This window comes from Entelurus aequoreus, linkage group LG22, assembly GCF_033978785.1.
Source record: "Entelurus aequoreus isolate RoL-2023_Sb linkage group LG22, RoL_Eaeq_v1.1, whole genome shotgun sequence".
NCBI classification, from domain to species: Eukaryota; Metazoa; Chordata; class Actinopteri; order Syngnathiformes; family Syngnathidae; genus Entelurus; species Entelurus aequoreus.
The window spans coordinates 40020452-40036218 of record NC_084752.1 but is presented as its reverse complement, the minus strand read 5'-3'; the positions used below and the strand labels follow the sequence as shown (position 1 = coordinate 40036218).

At 43.4% G+C, this 15767-nt stretch overlaps 1 protein-coding gene across 10 annotated transcripts in view; it reads left to right on the top strand.

Moving 5' to 3' along the window:
• Positions 1 to 15125, top strand: part of LOC133639703 (protein kinase C beta type) — a 96114-nt gene extending 80989 nt beyond the window's left edge. For 7 of the 10 annotated variants that reach the window (XM_062033244.1, XM_062033246.1, XM_062033247.1 and 4 more), the window contains 6 exons: positions 3203 to 3265; positions 3360 to 3498; positions 3566 to 3646; positions 3733 to 3840; positions 8098 to 8238; positions 8536 to 10463. In XM_062033244.1, the coding sequence (XP_061889228.1) occupies positions 3203 to 3265; positions 3360 to 3498; positions 3566 to 3646; positions 3733 to 3840; positions 8098 to 8238; positions 8536 to 8688 (685 nt within the window). In that variant the 3' untranslated portion in view covers positions 8689 to 10463. Of the gene's footprint in view, positions 1 to 3202; positions 3266 to 3359; positions 3499 to 3565; positions 3647 to 3732; positions 3841 to 8097; positions 8239 to 8535; positions 10464 to 14739 lie in introns of those variants that run through there. The other 3 variants (XM_062033245.1, XM_062033248.1, XM_062033250.1) reach the window with 3 other exon arrangements.
• The last annotated feature ends 642 nt before the right edge of the window (positions 15126 to 15767 follow it).

The window sequence follows — 15767 nt, the reverse complement described above, 5'->3', positions numbered from 1 at the left end:
TCCATCAAGCGTAAATCAGGCGCACCGAGTTATACGGTAATTTAGAGTGTCCGCCTTGAGATGGGTAGGTCGTGAGTTCAAACCCCGGCCGAGTCATACCAAAGACTATAAAAATTAAGTTAAAGTTAAAGTACCAATGATTGGGGGTTAAATCACCAAAAATGATTCCCGGGCGCGGCTACGCTGCTGCCCACTGCTCCCCTCACCTCCCAGGGGGTGATCAAGTGGGATGGGTCAAATGCAGAGGACAAATTTCACCACACCTAGTGGGAGCCATTACCTCTCTGCTTGGCACTCAGCGTCAAGGATTGGAATTGGGGGTTAAATCACCAAAAATTATTCCCGGGCGCAGCCACCGCTGCTGCTCACTGCTCCCCTTACCTCTTAGGGCGGGGGTCGGCAACCCGCGGCTCTAGAGCCGCATGCGGCTCTTTAGCGCCGCCCTAGTGGCTCTCTGGAGATTTTTCAAAAATGTATGAAGAATGGAAAAAGATGAGGGGAAAAAAATCTATTTTTTTTGTTTTAGAATGTTTTCTGTAGGAGGACAAACATGACACAAACCTCGCTAATTGTTATAAATCACACTGTTTATATTAAACATGCTTCACTGATTCAAGTATTTGGCGAGCGCCGTTTTGTCCTACTTATTTTGGCGGTCCTTGAACTCACCGTATAGTCTGTTTACATGCATAACTTTCTCCGACTTTCTAGGACGTGTTTTATGCCACTTCTTTTTCTGTCTCATTTTGTCCACCACACTTTTAACGTTGTACATGAATGCACAAAGGTGAGTTTTGTTGATGTTATTGTCTCGTGTGGAGTGCTAATCAGACATATTTGGTCACTGCTTGACTGCAAGCTAATCGATGCTAACATGCTATTTAGGCTAGCGATGTGTACATTTATGCCTCATTTGTAGCTATATTTGAGGTCATTTAGTTTCCTTTAAGTCCTCTTAATTAGGGTCCGCCCTGTAACCAGTACAAATGACTCCCACAGGGAGTCCTTTGTACTGGTTACAAAGGAACCTATTGAATTTGTAATGTTTATTATTATTATTCTTCCGCTCCGTTGCGCACTACTTTGCCCCCTTTAACATGCTTCAAAACTCACCAAATTTTACACACACATAGAAAAACTGTGACAGCACACTTTAGTCAAAAAACCAAACCCCAAAAACCAAAATTGCGCTCTAGCGCCCCCTAGGAAAAAACAAAAAACAACTGCCTGTAACTCCCACTAGGACGGGGGTCGGCAACCCGCGGCTCTAGAGCCGCATGCGGCTCTTTAGCGCCGCCCTAGTGGCTCTCTGGACATTTTTCAAAAATGTATGAAGAATGGAAAAAGATGAGGGGAAAAAAAATCAATTTTTTTGTTTTAGTATGCTTTCTGTAGGAGGACAAACATGACACAAACCTCCCTAATTGTTATAAATCACACTGTTTATATTAAATATGCTTCACTGATTCGAGTATTTGGCGAGCGCCGTTTTGTCCTACTTATTTTGGCGGTCCTTGAACTCACCGTATAGTCTGTTTACATGCATAACTTTCTCCGACTTTCTAGGACGTGTTTTATGCCACTTCTTTTTCTGTCTCATTTTGTCCACCACACTTTTAACGTTGTGCATGAATGCACAAAGGTGAGTTTTGTTGATGTTATTGACTTGTGTGGAGTGCTAATCAGACATATTTGGTCACTGCATGACTGCAAGCTAATCGATGCTAACATGCTATTTAGGCTAGCTATATGTACATATTGCATCATTATGCCTCATTTGTAGCTATATTTGAGCTCATTTAGTTTCCTTTAAGTCCTCTTAATTAAATTTACATCTCATGACACATGTAATATGGCTTTTAATTTTTTGCGGCTCCAGACAGATTTGTTTTTGTTTTTTTGGTCCAATATGGCTCTTTCAACATTTTGGGTTGCCGACCCCTGCACTAGGAAGGTCGTAGAGACATGAAACAAAAACTTGTATGTAGGTCTTACTTAGACCTACAACTCATAATGACACATCCTCGGGCAAAAACCAACAGGAAGTTGGCAATTTCCCATTTAAGACAAAAATGCACTAAAAACACTCATTTTTGCCTCTTTGACCTCTAATTTGACCCCCGTAAAATACTTCAAAACTCACCAAAATCCTCACACACATCGGGACTGGTGGAAATTGCGATCTGAAAAAAAAAACCAACCCCAAAACTAAAAATTGCGTTCTACAGCAATTTTGGAATAAAACAGAGAAAAAACTGCTTCTCAGAGGAAAACTCAGACAAAACTGCTTGTAACTTCAGGTAGGAACGTCTTAGAGACATGAAACAAATACATCTATGTAGGTCTCACCTAGACCTACATTTCATAGATTGACATCCTTCAGCAAAAATCAACAGGAAGTTTGCTATTCCTGCTTCAAAACTAAAATTTTGTTACCACCGGTCACCAAACATCAAACGTTATCTCCTCTGAGCGCGTTTGTCGTTTCGGCTTCAAACTGCTACAGGAGAGAGATTGAACCCTTCTGATTAAAAGTTGAAGAAAGGGTTTTGATTCGTGCTACTGTTTAGATTTTACAAGCCTTCAAAGACCCGCAGCACTAAAGTTGCTCCGGTGCCTAAAATGACAACGGAAAATGCAATTATTGCTTTTTTGTCCTCCAAATTCTACACACAATAGCCTATAATGACAATGTCAACTCAGACACAACTTCCTCTAACTCCCAGTGCGAATATCGTAGAGACACGAAACAAAAACCTCTATGTAGGTCTCACTCAGGACTACCACTGGACACAAGTATTGGGACACCTAGGACTAGCACCTGCCAAAAGGCGGACCCGTCCAACGCTGCTTGCAGCTTTAATTACATTTATATCTCATGACACATGTAATATGGCTTTTAATTTTTTGCGGCTCCAGACAGATTTGTTTTTGTATTTTTGGTCCAATATGGCTCCTTCAACATTTTGGGTTGCCGACCCCTGCCTTAGGGGGTGATGGGTCAAATGCAGAGAATAATTTCGCCACACCTCGTGTGTGTGTGTGTGTGTGTGTGTGTGTGTGTGTGTGTGTGTGTGTGTGTGTGTGTGTGTGTGTGTGTGTGTGTGTGTGTGACTATCATTGCTACTTTAACTTGAACTTAAAGTTGAGCCGCACCACAGAAACCTCAAAAAAAAAGCCAAACCTTCCATGTGTGTTTCAGCTTCTACGCCGCTGAGATCGCCACCGGCCTCTTCTTCCTCCACGTCAAAGGGATCGTGTATCGGTGAGCGTGTTCGTCTGCTGGCTGAAGCTGCGTGCCTGTTGACCATCTCCCTGGAAGTGTAGTACGTACTTATCACCTGCAAGTGTGCCTGCAGGGACCTCAAGCTGGACAACGTCATGCTGGACTCGGAAGGCCACATAAAGATCGCCGACTTCGGCATGTGCAAGGAGAACATGAACGACAGCGTCACCACAAAGACGTTCTGCGGAACCCCAGACTACATCGCACCCGAGGTGTGTTCGCTCACCGAGCGCTCGTCTTGCCCCTCGACAACACTCAGCCCTTTCAACTGTGTTGCAGATCATAGCGTACCAGCCCTATGGCAAGTCTGTAGACTGGTGGGCCTTTGGAGTTCTACTCTATGAAATGCTTGCAGGGCAGGTTGGAATCATAACACTTTTTTTTTTTATAAAAGAACACAAAATAGTGAGCAGAATATTTACGTTTGTTGATGTTTTGATGTCCAGCCACCTTTCGACGGAGAGGATGAAGACGAGTTGTTCCAGTCCATCATGGAGCATCACGTCTCCTACCCAAAATCCATGTCTAAAGAGGCGGTCGCAATCTGCAAGGGGGTGAGACCACACACACACACAAACAAGTAGAAGTAGGCTTGTACAGTATATTGGTACTAATAAAGTACCGTGGTATACCCGGGGTGGCCATTAGGTGGATGGTGGAGGGTGTGTCAGTCCATCGCCAGCAAGGCATTCAAAAAATAGATCGTCAATCTTCACCAAGACGTGACTTGATTGACATTCACGGCACGCGAGGGTCTTGTGAGATGACGCTGGCTGCTGCCAGTTCCTTATTAAGAAAAAATGACCGACAGGAAGGCCAGAAACACTTTTTATTTCAACACTCTTGCGCCGTACCTGTCGTCTAAAGTTAAAGTTCCAATGATTGTCTCACACACACACACACTAAGTGTGGTGAAATGTGTCCTCTGCATTTGACCTATCCCCTTGTTCACCCCCTGGGAGGTGAGGGGAGCAGTGAGCAGCAGCGGTGGCCGTGCCCAGGAATCATTTTTGGGTGATTTAACCCCCAATTCCAACTTTTGACGCTGAGTGCCAAGCAGGGAGGTCATGGCTCCCATTTTTATAGTCTTTGGTATGACTCAGCCGGGGTTTGAACTCACAACCTACCCATCTCAGGGCAAACACTCTGACCACTAGGCCACTCTAAAGACCAACTGCACAGTTCCTGTCTTCACAATAAAAGCCCTGCTTCATCCTGCCTGCGCTAACAAAATAAGAGTTTTAGAAAGCTAGCGCGCACAAGCTAGCAAGCTAGGGAGTTTGCCGCCAATGTGTTTCTTGTAAAGTGCATAAAAAGGAGTATGGAAGCACTTTCATGTGGTATTGGACAGAAAGGAGGACTTCATTGTAAAAGGTGGAGGTTATCATCACTACTGTCTGATTCCAATCAATGCAAGTCATCACAATCAGGTCGTAATAATACCAATATTTTGGTAGCGGTACCAAAATGTATTTCGATACTTTTCTAAATAAAGGGGACCACAAAAAAAATGTCATTATTGGCTTTATTTTAACCAAAAATGTTAGTGTACATGAAACATATGTTTATTATTGTCATTTAGTCCTCAAATAAAATAGTGAACATACTAGACAACTTGTCTTTTAGTAGTAAGTAAACAAACAAAGACTCCTAATTAGTCTGCAGTAACATATTGTGTCGTTTGTACACCTATTATTTTGTACACATTATGAGGGACAAACTGTAAAAATTGATTATTAATCCACTTGTTCATTTACTGTTAATATCTGCTTATTTTCCTGTTTGAACATGTTCTGTCTACGCTTCTGTGAAAATGTAATAATCACTTATTCTTCTCTTCTTTGATACTTGACATTAGTTTTGGATGATACCACACATTTAGGTATGGATCTGATACCAAGTAGTTACAGGATCATACATTGGTCATATTCAAAGTCCTCATGTGGACGTATTTACTGACTTTATGAACATAATATGAATTTTTTAAAAACGGAAAAAGATTTTGTGATGATAAAAAATATCGATGTAGTCATAGTAGTATCGACGAGATACGCTCTTGTACTTGGTATCATTACAGTGGATGTCAGGTGTAGATCCACCCATGGCGTTTGTTTACATTGTGACAGCGGTGAGCTATTGTATCCTCCTACGGTGTGTAGTGAAGCATGTTTAGCTATTCCTCATCCTCCAGTGATAATAATACTTGGAATAAACTTACTTTATTTGTCGCCATGGAGACCAGGATTAGTGATTTACAAGTAGCCAAAACACTGTGGATGGATGTTATTTTCTGTTTGAACATGTTCTATCTACACTTCTGTTAAAATGTATTAATCACTTATTCTTCTCTTCTTTGATACTTGACATTAGTTTAGGATGATACCACAAATTTTGATATCAGTCCGATACCAAGTAGTTAGAGGATCATACATTGGTCATATTCAAAGTCCTCATGTGTGCAGGGACGTATTTACTGACTTTATAAACATAATATACATTAAAAAAAAAACGAAAGAAGATGTTGTGATGCCAAAAAATATCAACGTAATCCTAGTAGTATCGACTAAATAAGCTATTGTACTTGGTATCATTACAGTGGATGTCCGGTGTCGATCCAGCCGTGGCGTTTGTTTACATTGTGATGCATGTCTAGCTATTCCAGTGATAATGATACCTGTAAGAAACTTACTTTATTTGTCGCCATGGAGGCCAGGATTAGTGATTTAGAAGTAGCTAAAACACTGTGGAGGGACGTTAGCCACTAGCTAGCTAGCCATGTCTTAAAGCAGCTATTCCTGAGGGTGTTTCAGTGTTATAACGTCACCTTTATCTTTACTTTTTACACCAAAATGCGTCCATTCTCCCTTTTCTGTCTACACACTGTGTCTGCTTGTAAGTACTCTGTGTGTGTGTGCGCTGCCGAACATGCTCCTCTGCTCGTAAAACCAGCAATGTCACGACTTCCAATATTGATTCATTAGTACCGCGGTACTATACTAGTACCGGTGTACGTACAACAACCCTAGTACGGTATAGCTCGGTTGGTAGAGTGGCCGTGCCAGCAACTTGAGGGTTCCAGGTTCGATCCCCGCTTCTGCCAACCCAGTCACTGCCGTTGTGTCCTTGGGCAAGACACTTTACCCTAGGCTGACCATATTCTGAAATCCCAAAAAGAGGACATATAAGGCGGGGACTAGGTGAAAATTTGCCAATGATACTCCAACTTGCTTTATAAATAATATATTTATTTAAATAAAGCATTTTTCTCCTCTGTTGACAGCAGTGTTGGTGCTAGGAATTTTCAAAATGGGGTCCCAGGGTTGGGGTTGTGGATATGGCAGTTTGTAGTGACAGTTCAGTTTATGGGCAGGGTGTGTATGAGGTAGTGCAAAGGGCTGCAGAGTAATGAGGTGCGAGGCAAGGGGTTCGGCTATAAGCCGCCTACCGGCCTGACCAGAGCAGGTGGAGTTCAGGGGTTGAGAGGTGGAGATCCTTGGGCTCAGGCTCAAGGCCTATGTACTGCTCGCCATCCAAGACTTAGGGACCTGGCCTACGTAAACACAGGACCCGGAGTTCAATCAATGTGCGCACATAAACATCAACATTAAGTCATCTATTGTTCGACCTTCAATAAATAAGTTACACTTATTATTATCATTATTAGCAATAATACTGCTAACATTAACAATATTCAACCATCCCATGTATGTACAACATAACAAACACGACAGTACACAGTGTTGTCACTATGACGGTGCAACATGAACAATATTAAACAATAGAAAATAACAGTGACGTCACTATGACGGGTGTAACATGAACAATATTAAACAATAGAAAATAACAGTGACGTCACTATGACGGGTGTAACATGAACAATATTAAACAATAGAAAATAACAGTGACGTCACTATGACGGGTGTAACAGTGTTCATTCATTGTCTTTACCGTAGCATAAAAAGTGCACATGGCCTTAAAACGCCACAACACTCAGTCACCATATGTAAGTATCCAAAATAAAGACTCTAAATAAATATAAATTCAATGGCATCAGAAGCATTGGAGGAAACGGGATTAAAAGCCGATGCTAACCGCCCATAGACAATACATGGGTACGGCTAGCAGCTACTATTAGCAAACAGATTGACTTACCAACTCGGCTTAATAACACTCTCTCGTCGCAACTTGGCCCTGATGGTCGGCACCTATAAGTTTACAATTAGTTGTAAAATGTTGGACGGTTGTTTTTACGATAGGCAGGCAAACGACAACTTTAAAACATACCGGCTTCAGATGTGCCCAGGCTTAGCCACCGCACCTGGCAGCCATCTTGGGACGGCTGCAGCGGGTCACGCGAGCGCATGTGTTCAACTCGTGAGATTAAACGTGGAAAGGGCGCAGGTAATATGAGGGGATGCCATGAGAGGAAATATGTCTTATTTCCCACCCGTGTTACACGCACGCCTCCACACTTTGTTTTGTTCAACCCCTTCTTAACTCTGGACGTACATCGAAAATACCCGGTACACGCAACCCTAACTCAAAATGCCGGACATTTGAGGCATTTAAGAAACCTCGCCCGGACACCCCGGACATCCCCGCAAAAGAGGACATGTCCGGGGAAAAGAGGACGTATGGTCAGCCTACTTTCCCCACCTGCTCCCAGTGCCACCCACACTGCTTTAAATGTAACTTAGATATTGGCTTTCACTATGTAAAGCGCTTTGAGTCACTAGAGAAAAGCGCTACATAAATATAATTGACTTCACTTCACACACACAAAGATGATTGATGACGTGTGTGATTTCTAGCTGATGACCAAGAATCCAGGCAAGCGTCTGGGCTGCGGCCCCGAGGGCGAGAGGGACATCAAGGAGCACGCCTTCTTCCGCTACATCGACTGGGAAAAACTGGAGAGTAAAGAAGTTCAGCCGCCTTTCAAGCCGAAATCTGTGAGTACACGGAGTGGCCGCTCTCCTCCTGCTTAGCTAGCACAAGCATGTCCCGTTCCCAGCGCCCCGACATCACCTGTCATTGGTCACTATTCTAACACCTGACCAATGACCACGGCTCACGCAGTCGACCAATGAAAAGCCGCAGTCTCGGCTGTGAGCGATTTGATTGGTTAATGCCATGTTTTTTAGTTCTATCTCCCCTTTTTCTCCCCCGTTTGTTTTGGTCACATTCCTCATCACACTCTCTCCCATCCCTCCATCTTCTCTCTCTCTCTCTCTCCTCTTCCATGGCAGTGCGGGCGTGACGCCGAGAACTTTGACCGCTTTTTCACACGCCACCCCCCCGAGCTGACCCCCCCAGATCAGGAGCTTATAGCCAACTTGGACCAGGACGAGTTCCAAGGCTTCTCATTTCTTAACCCTGAGTACCCTCACACTTCTCACTGACCATGCCACACATACACGCCGCCGCCGCCGCCGCGGTCCGCCTCCCACGTAAGACAGCCCGGGAGAAAGTCGCCATCGTCGCTCACGTCCGGGCCGGGGAAGTAAGCGTTGTTCGCCGGGAGCTCCAACAAAATCCAACTAGCGTAGTTTGTGGCCAGAAGAAGAACCGCGCAGACCTCAACTATGGCAAGCTTTACTCAGCTCCACGCCATGCTAGCATGGAAACGGGAGTTCAGAAAAAACTAGTGGTATTAAAAAAAAACCCATCGTAATCAATTACCGTATTTTCCGGGCTTAAAGCCGCACCCACCAAATTTGAGAAGAAATAAATATTTTTACATGTATTAGCCGCACCGCCCAATAAGCCACGATGATATATATTTGTAAATGTTTATTTACATTAAATGTTTCCAAACAGGGCAGTAAAACGGCTGATCAAACAAAACAGAAGTCATGGTCAAGCTGCGAAAGCTCGCTCTCCAATCAGTTAAACAGACTCATTTACGAAAGTGAAACAACACAAAAATAAGTAAGTTAATAATACTAACACAGACACTTGTTAATGTGTTAGCATGTTCGCTGAAGCTAACAACGCTAGCCTGATTGCATTACGAATATGCATGAACACACTCCTGCACACGTCACACATGGGGACGCTTCAGTCCGTCAGAGTTGTTTTAGTTATGTTGTAAAACTCAACAGTTGTCGCTTGGAGTGAAGAATGGACTGTTATACTTCCGGTTCAAGGCATGACAACAGGAAGTACATTTTCAACCTGCAGTGAGCAAACTGATCCAAAAGATGGCGCCATAGCACAAACAATCAATCAATCCACTTTATTTATGTAGCACATTTAAACAACAAAAAATGTTTCCAAAGTGCTGCACAACAATATTAAAAACAATAATCAAATATTATTGTTAGCTCCACCGATGACTGAACAAAAACAAAAAATAAATAAATATAGAACCAATATAAAAATAAATATGATTAAAAACGATTTTAAAGGGAAAAAACAATTAAAACAGTAAATAGAAATCAACATTTATAAACAAAAAAACACCTTTTCAGTGTACGCAAGTTATTTGTTGAATACAAAACATAAAGTAGGCGCACCGTTTTATAAGCCGCGGGGTTCAAAGCTAGGGAGAAAAGTCACTGCTTGTAGTTGGGAATATACGGTAATTACTCATTCTCACCACAGTTTGGAGTCAAATGGCCATTTCAGTTCTTCATTTACTTACACCAAAATATCAGCACGACGACGTAAGGACGTTCAGTATTGAGAGCTGGAAAATGATACATGACAAATTAGCACGGTATCGTGCGTGACTACCTTCTGTAAAAGCAGAATATTTCTTGTATTCGCTCTCGTTTACTTGCCAGAGTGCCAAAAGTACAGCTCAGAAATCAGTCAAGCGAAGTCCGACCAGGACGAGCGGGTGTGCCGACGTACGCCATCACCATTGTCTTCACCAACACCGTCACCTTTTTCTCCCCCTACGGCTCAAGAAGATGCGCGTTTATTGTGAGCCAGGTGCGGAACAAATGCGTCAAATCCACCTCTCAGCTTATCGGAAGGGCTGTTGTTGCCACGGCAACAATTTGCTCCAGACAGACAAATGACAATAAACCAAGTACAGTACAAGGCGGGAAATACGGGAAGAATTTTAAGTGAATATATCAAATGTTGTTGTTGTGGATGAAAGAAAGAAGCTTCCATGGATTGTATTGTTCTGTATGACTGGAAATGATAATATACTCACTGGCGCCGATTGTGCTGTGTCTGCCTTCTTACAACTATTTAGAAAAAACATTTTGAACTCAAATATGTACGCAGCAGGTTTTCAAATGAGTTATGTTGGGGAAAAGTTGAATTACTACAAGTGTAAAAAAAACATAGTTTTACTAGAACATGTAGATTTAGCCTCCTAGTGGCAACACAAAAACGGATGGAATTCTTCCATACCACAAGTGTCCAAGTCAGTTAATACAGCACTTACTGTCAGGTTCAAGCACATCTATTAAACAGGCAAGAAGCAAGGAATTAAACAGAGACAGAGTTCAATTGAGCTCATTGAGGAGCAACGTCTGGGCTGTACTCTTTGTACCACGCTCTGACCAAAGACTGTACGCCGCCTCTTTTATTTGGACTTCCCCTGATTACATGGCAACAGCTGTTTCCAAGGGAAGGGGGGTCGTAAACAGCCGTCGCCTTTGGTTACAAAACAGTTCAAGGAAAATGTGCCTGGAGGGGGGGTCAGGTCCTGCTTCCTCTCCGCTTTGTGGAACTCGGGTCAAGACAAAATCTTCCCGTGGATTACAATACATCAAAGAAACCGACGCCTTCATGTCGCTTCCCATCCTACACAGTGGCGTTTTACAAGCCTTTTGATCGGTAATAATATTAATACCTGGGATTTATATAGCGCTTTTCTAAGTACCCAAAGTCGCTTTACATGTTAAAAACCCATCATTCATTCACACCTGGTGGTGGTAAGCTACTTTCGTAGCACAGCTGCCCTGGGGTGGACTGACGGAAGCGTGGCTGCCAATTTGCGCCTACGGCCCCTCCGACCACCACCTGTCACCCGTTCCACATTCATTCACCGGTGTGAGCGGCACCGGGGGCAAGGGTGAAGTGTCCTGCCCAAGGGCACAACGGCATGGTAAGAGGCGGGGAGCGAACCTGCAACCATCAGGTTTCTGACACGGGCGCTCTACCCACTACGCCATGCCGCCCCTGGTAAGATCAAAGACAGCTTTCACAAAGTTTTGATTGTTTTGCTGCTTGTTTTGTACGTCCAACATAACAAAGATGTGCTGGACCAACGTTGTCTTTATCAACGAGACTAAACAACAACAACAAGCTGAACTGCCAACACGTGCACACGCAGAAGTCCCGTTGGCGCCTTCACAATCGATCAGAAATCACAGCAACTTTAGACAGCTGGGTCTACTCTTCCGCGCTGATATTGCTATTGTTTGTACTTTTTTATTTTTTAGAATTATTCAACTTGAGTCACTTCACTTTATTTAGAAAATAATCTGAGAGGACTTCCCTGTAAAAGGGAGAGTCCCAACATACTGTGTTCTCATATGTGATACGGCCCGCGGAGTGCTAATCATTTTGCAATGCAGTCTGCTGAAAATGATGGAAAGCACCACTCTACATAGCAACTGACACTGTGGTCAAAGTTTGAACTGCTACAAAACTAATTGTAAGATATGCAACACTCTACTGCAGTTTGTCACGTTTCATGTGTCGGGTAAACCCTGACACATGGGGGCCATTTGAATCCCCGTCCTACTGTACAACAAATATGACCGCGTTGGCAAGTCATCGGGACTTCTTCAGGGCGGAGCTTACCCAAACCCTTTTTTTCTTTTTGGCTAACTCAAAGTTTTGTTCCACCTCCGAGTTCACTGAGACGGAGGAGCAATGAAAGTTTCTTCCTTTTCCTTTTTAATGCTTTGTGTATGAAGGTGGAACAAATACATGGTGAACACACACGTGGCATCTGTAAAGCTGCACTTTATGCTGGACTTCACGTGGACTTCAATTGTGTTAACCGTTCTGACATACAATCATGTACAGTACACTTACTGTACGTGGTGCGTTTGAGGACCGTCCTCAGTTCAGATTCTTCAATTGTGTTAACCGTTGTAACACACAATCACGTACAGTACGTGGTGCGTTTGAGGACCGTCCTCAGTTCAGATTCTTCAATTGTTAACCGTTGTAACACACAATCACGTACAGTAAGTGGTGCGTTTGAGGACCGTCCTCAGTTCAGCTTCTTCAATTGTGTTAACTGTTGTAACACACAATCACGTACAGTACGTGGTGCGTTTGAGGACCGTCCTCAGTTCAGCTGGCTGCGATCAGACGAGACAAGAGGAGGTAAACCCCCTTTTTTTTGTTTTGTTTTTCTGTTCTCCGCTCACCTCCTCTCCCAGTGTTGAAGCTGTTTTTGGAATATGTGTGTTCTGGAATGTTCCTCTCTCCCACACAGGTCTTGTCTCTGGTCTACTTGTGTCAGTCAGGACTTGTTTTCACTAACATCTTCGCTTCTCTTTCTGGATTTCTTTGTGCTTCTGTTCTTGTCACGGTGCTCCTACACCCGAGTCCTACTCCGAATGATCAGAATAATATTTATAATTAGAGACGCAAGAAATAAACTTTTTCACTTCCAATACAAAACCGATATTGGAGCCTTGAAAATTGGCCGATACTGATCCAATATCAGCATAAATCTTGCATGCTTTTTTATGTATAAGGCAAGTGAAATTAGTGGTAGCTATGAAAAAACACTTTTAAACTGTCTGGAAGGGATTTTTGCTGTCGTTAAGGTGAAGTGGAGTGGTAATTGTTTTTTGGCGACACATGGTAGGGTGTAGGTCCCTACTTAGTCTGTCTGTCAGTTTGTGTGTAGGTCCCTACTTAGTCTGTCTGTCAGTTTGTGTGTAGGTCCCTACTTAGTCTGTCTGTCAGTTTGTGTGTAGGTCCCTACTTAGTCTGTCTGTCAGTTTGTGTGTAGGTCCCTACTTAGTCTGTCTGTCAGTTTGTGTGTAGGTCCCTACTTAGTCTGTCCATCAGTTTGTGTGTAGGTCCCTGCTTAGTCTGTCTGTCAGTTTGTGTGTAGGTCCCTACTTAGTCTGTCCATCAGTTTGTGTGTAGGTCCCTGCTTAGTCTGTCTGTCAGTTTGTGTGTAGGTCCCTACTTAGTCTGTCCATCAGTTTGTGTGTAGGTCCCTGCTTAGTCTGTCTGTCAGTTTGTGTGTAGGTCCCTACTTAGTCTGTCCATCAGTTTGTGTGTAGGTCCCTACTTAGTCTGTCCATCAGTTTGTGTGTAGGTCCCTGCTTAGTCTGTCTGTCAGTTTGTGTGTAGGTCCCTACTTAGTCTGTCCATCAGTTTGTGTGTAGGTCCCTACTTAGTCTGTCTGTCAGTTTGTGTGTAGGTCCCTGCTTAGTCTGTCTGTCAGTTTGTGTGTAGGTCCCTGCTTAGTCTGTCTGTCAGTTTGTGTGTAGGTCCCTACTTAGTCTGTCTGTCAGTTTGTGTGTAGGTCCCTACTTAGTCTGTCCATCAGTTTGTGTGTAGGTCCCTGCTTAGTCTGTCCATCAGTTTGTGTGTAGGTCCCTGCTTAGTCTGTCCATTCAGTTTGTGTGTAGGTCCCTACTTAGTCTGTCTGTCAGTTTGTGTGTAGGTCCCTACTTAGTCTGTCTGTCAGTTTGTGTGTAGGTCCATGCTTAGTCTGTCCATCAGTTTGTGTGTAGGTCCCTGCTTCGTCTGTCCATCAGTTTGTGTGTAGGTCCCTGCTTAGTCTGTCTGTCAGTTTGTGTGTAGGTCCCTGCTTCGTCTGTCTGTCAGTTTGTGTGTAGGTCCCTACTTAGTCTGTCTGTCAGTTTGTGTGTAGGTCCATGCTTAGTCTGTCCATCAGTTTGTGTGTAGGTCCCTGCTTAGTCTGTCCATCAGTTTGTGTGTAGGTCCCTGCTTAGTCTGTCCATCAGTTTGTGTGTAGGTCCCTACTTAGTCTGTCTGTCAGTTTGTGTGTAGGTCCATGCTTAGTCTGTCCATCAGTTTGTGTGTAGGTCCCTGCTTAGTCTGTCCATCAGTTTGTGTGTAGGTCCCTGCTTAGTCTGTCCATCAGTTTGTGTGTAGGTCCCTGCTTCGTCTGTCCATCAGTTTGTGTGTAGGTCCCTGCTTAGTCTGTCTGTCAGTTTGTGTGTAGGTCCCTGCTTAGTCTGTCTGTCAGTTTGTGTGTAGGTCCTTACTTAGTCTGTCTGTCAGTTTGTGTGTAGGTCCCTGCTTCGTCTGTCTGTCAGTTTGTGTGTAAACAAAATGTATGTATGTACAACTATTTCATTTCCAATCTTCACTCATTGTTATCAAACATGTTTGTGTGGACTTTTCTTTCCTCCCCTCATCACTGTGCTTCAATTGGAATTCTTCCTGCTTCCTGTCAGTCTGCTCCCCCCTCCCCCCCCCACCCCGCCCCCCCCTCCCCCCGCACCAGTAATTCTGAACTTGAACCTTTCTCACTGTGGCAGAAATCCCGCCGTGACGTGGGCAACTTCGACAAGGAGTTCACCAAGATGGCGGTGGAGCTGACGCCGACGGACAAACTCTTCATCATGAACTTGGACCAGGATGAGTTTCAAGGCTTCTCCTACACCAACCCGGAGTTTGTTATACAAGTCTGACTGGACCTGGACCTGGACCTGGACCTGGACTAGACTGACAAGGACAACAGAGTGAAAAGCAGGTTGTTCACTAGCATGCTACCTCCTGCTTCATGGGGCACCACGTAAGTTGGCATCAAGACAAGCGGGTGTCAAAGCCGCGGCACGGGGGCCATCTCTGGTCTGTAGCTGCTTTTTATTGGCACATTCTTCCACTGGGGGGTCCACACTTCTTCCACTGGGGGGGTCCACACTTCTTCCACTGGGGGGTCCACACTTCTTCCACTGGGGGGTCCACACTTCTTCCACTGAGGGTCGCACACTGAAACATCAAAGCATGTGGGGTCCATTTTGATATTTATCATTGTCAAAACCAATACAATATCTGAACTTTTTTAACCTTTAGGGCTCTCCTCAAGTTTACTTTTTACGCTTAAATCTCTAGATCAGGGGTGTCCCTTTTTTTTTTTTTTTTTACTATATATATATATATATATATATATATATATATATATATATATATATATATATATATATATATATATATATATATATATATATATATATATATTTCTGTGGTTTATCCATTATACAGTGCTCAATACCGGGGTACAGCAGAATATATGTTAGGTCACAAAAAACAGAGGCTATATCATCCCTACAAGCCTGTTTCGCAGGTTTTCCTGCTGTCACAAATCCCCTGACGAGACAGGCTTGTAGGGATGATATAGCCTCTGTGTTTTTTCTGACCTAACGTGTGTGTGTGTGTGTATATATATATATATATGTGTGTGTATATATATATATATATATATATATATATATATATATATATATATATATATATATATATACACACATACATGTATATATAAACATACATGTCATACATGTAT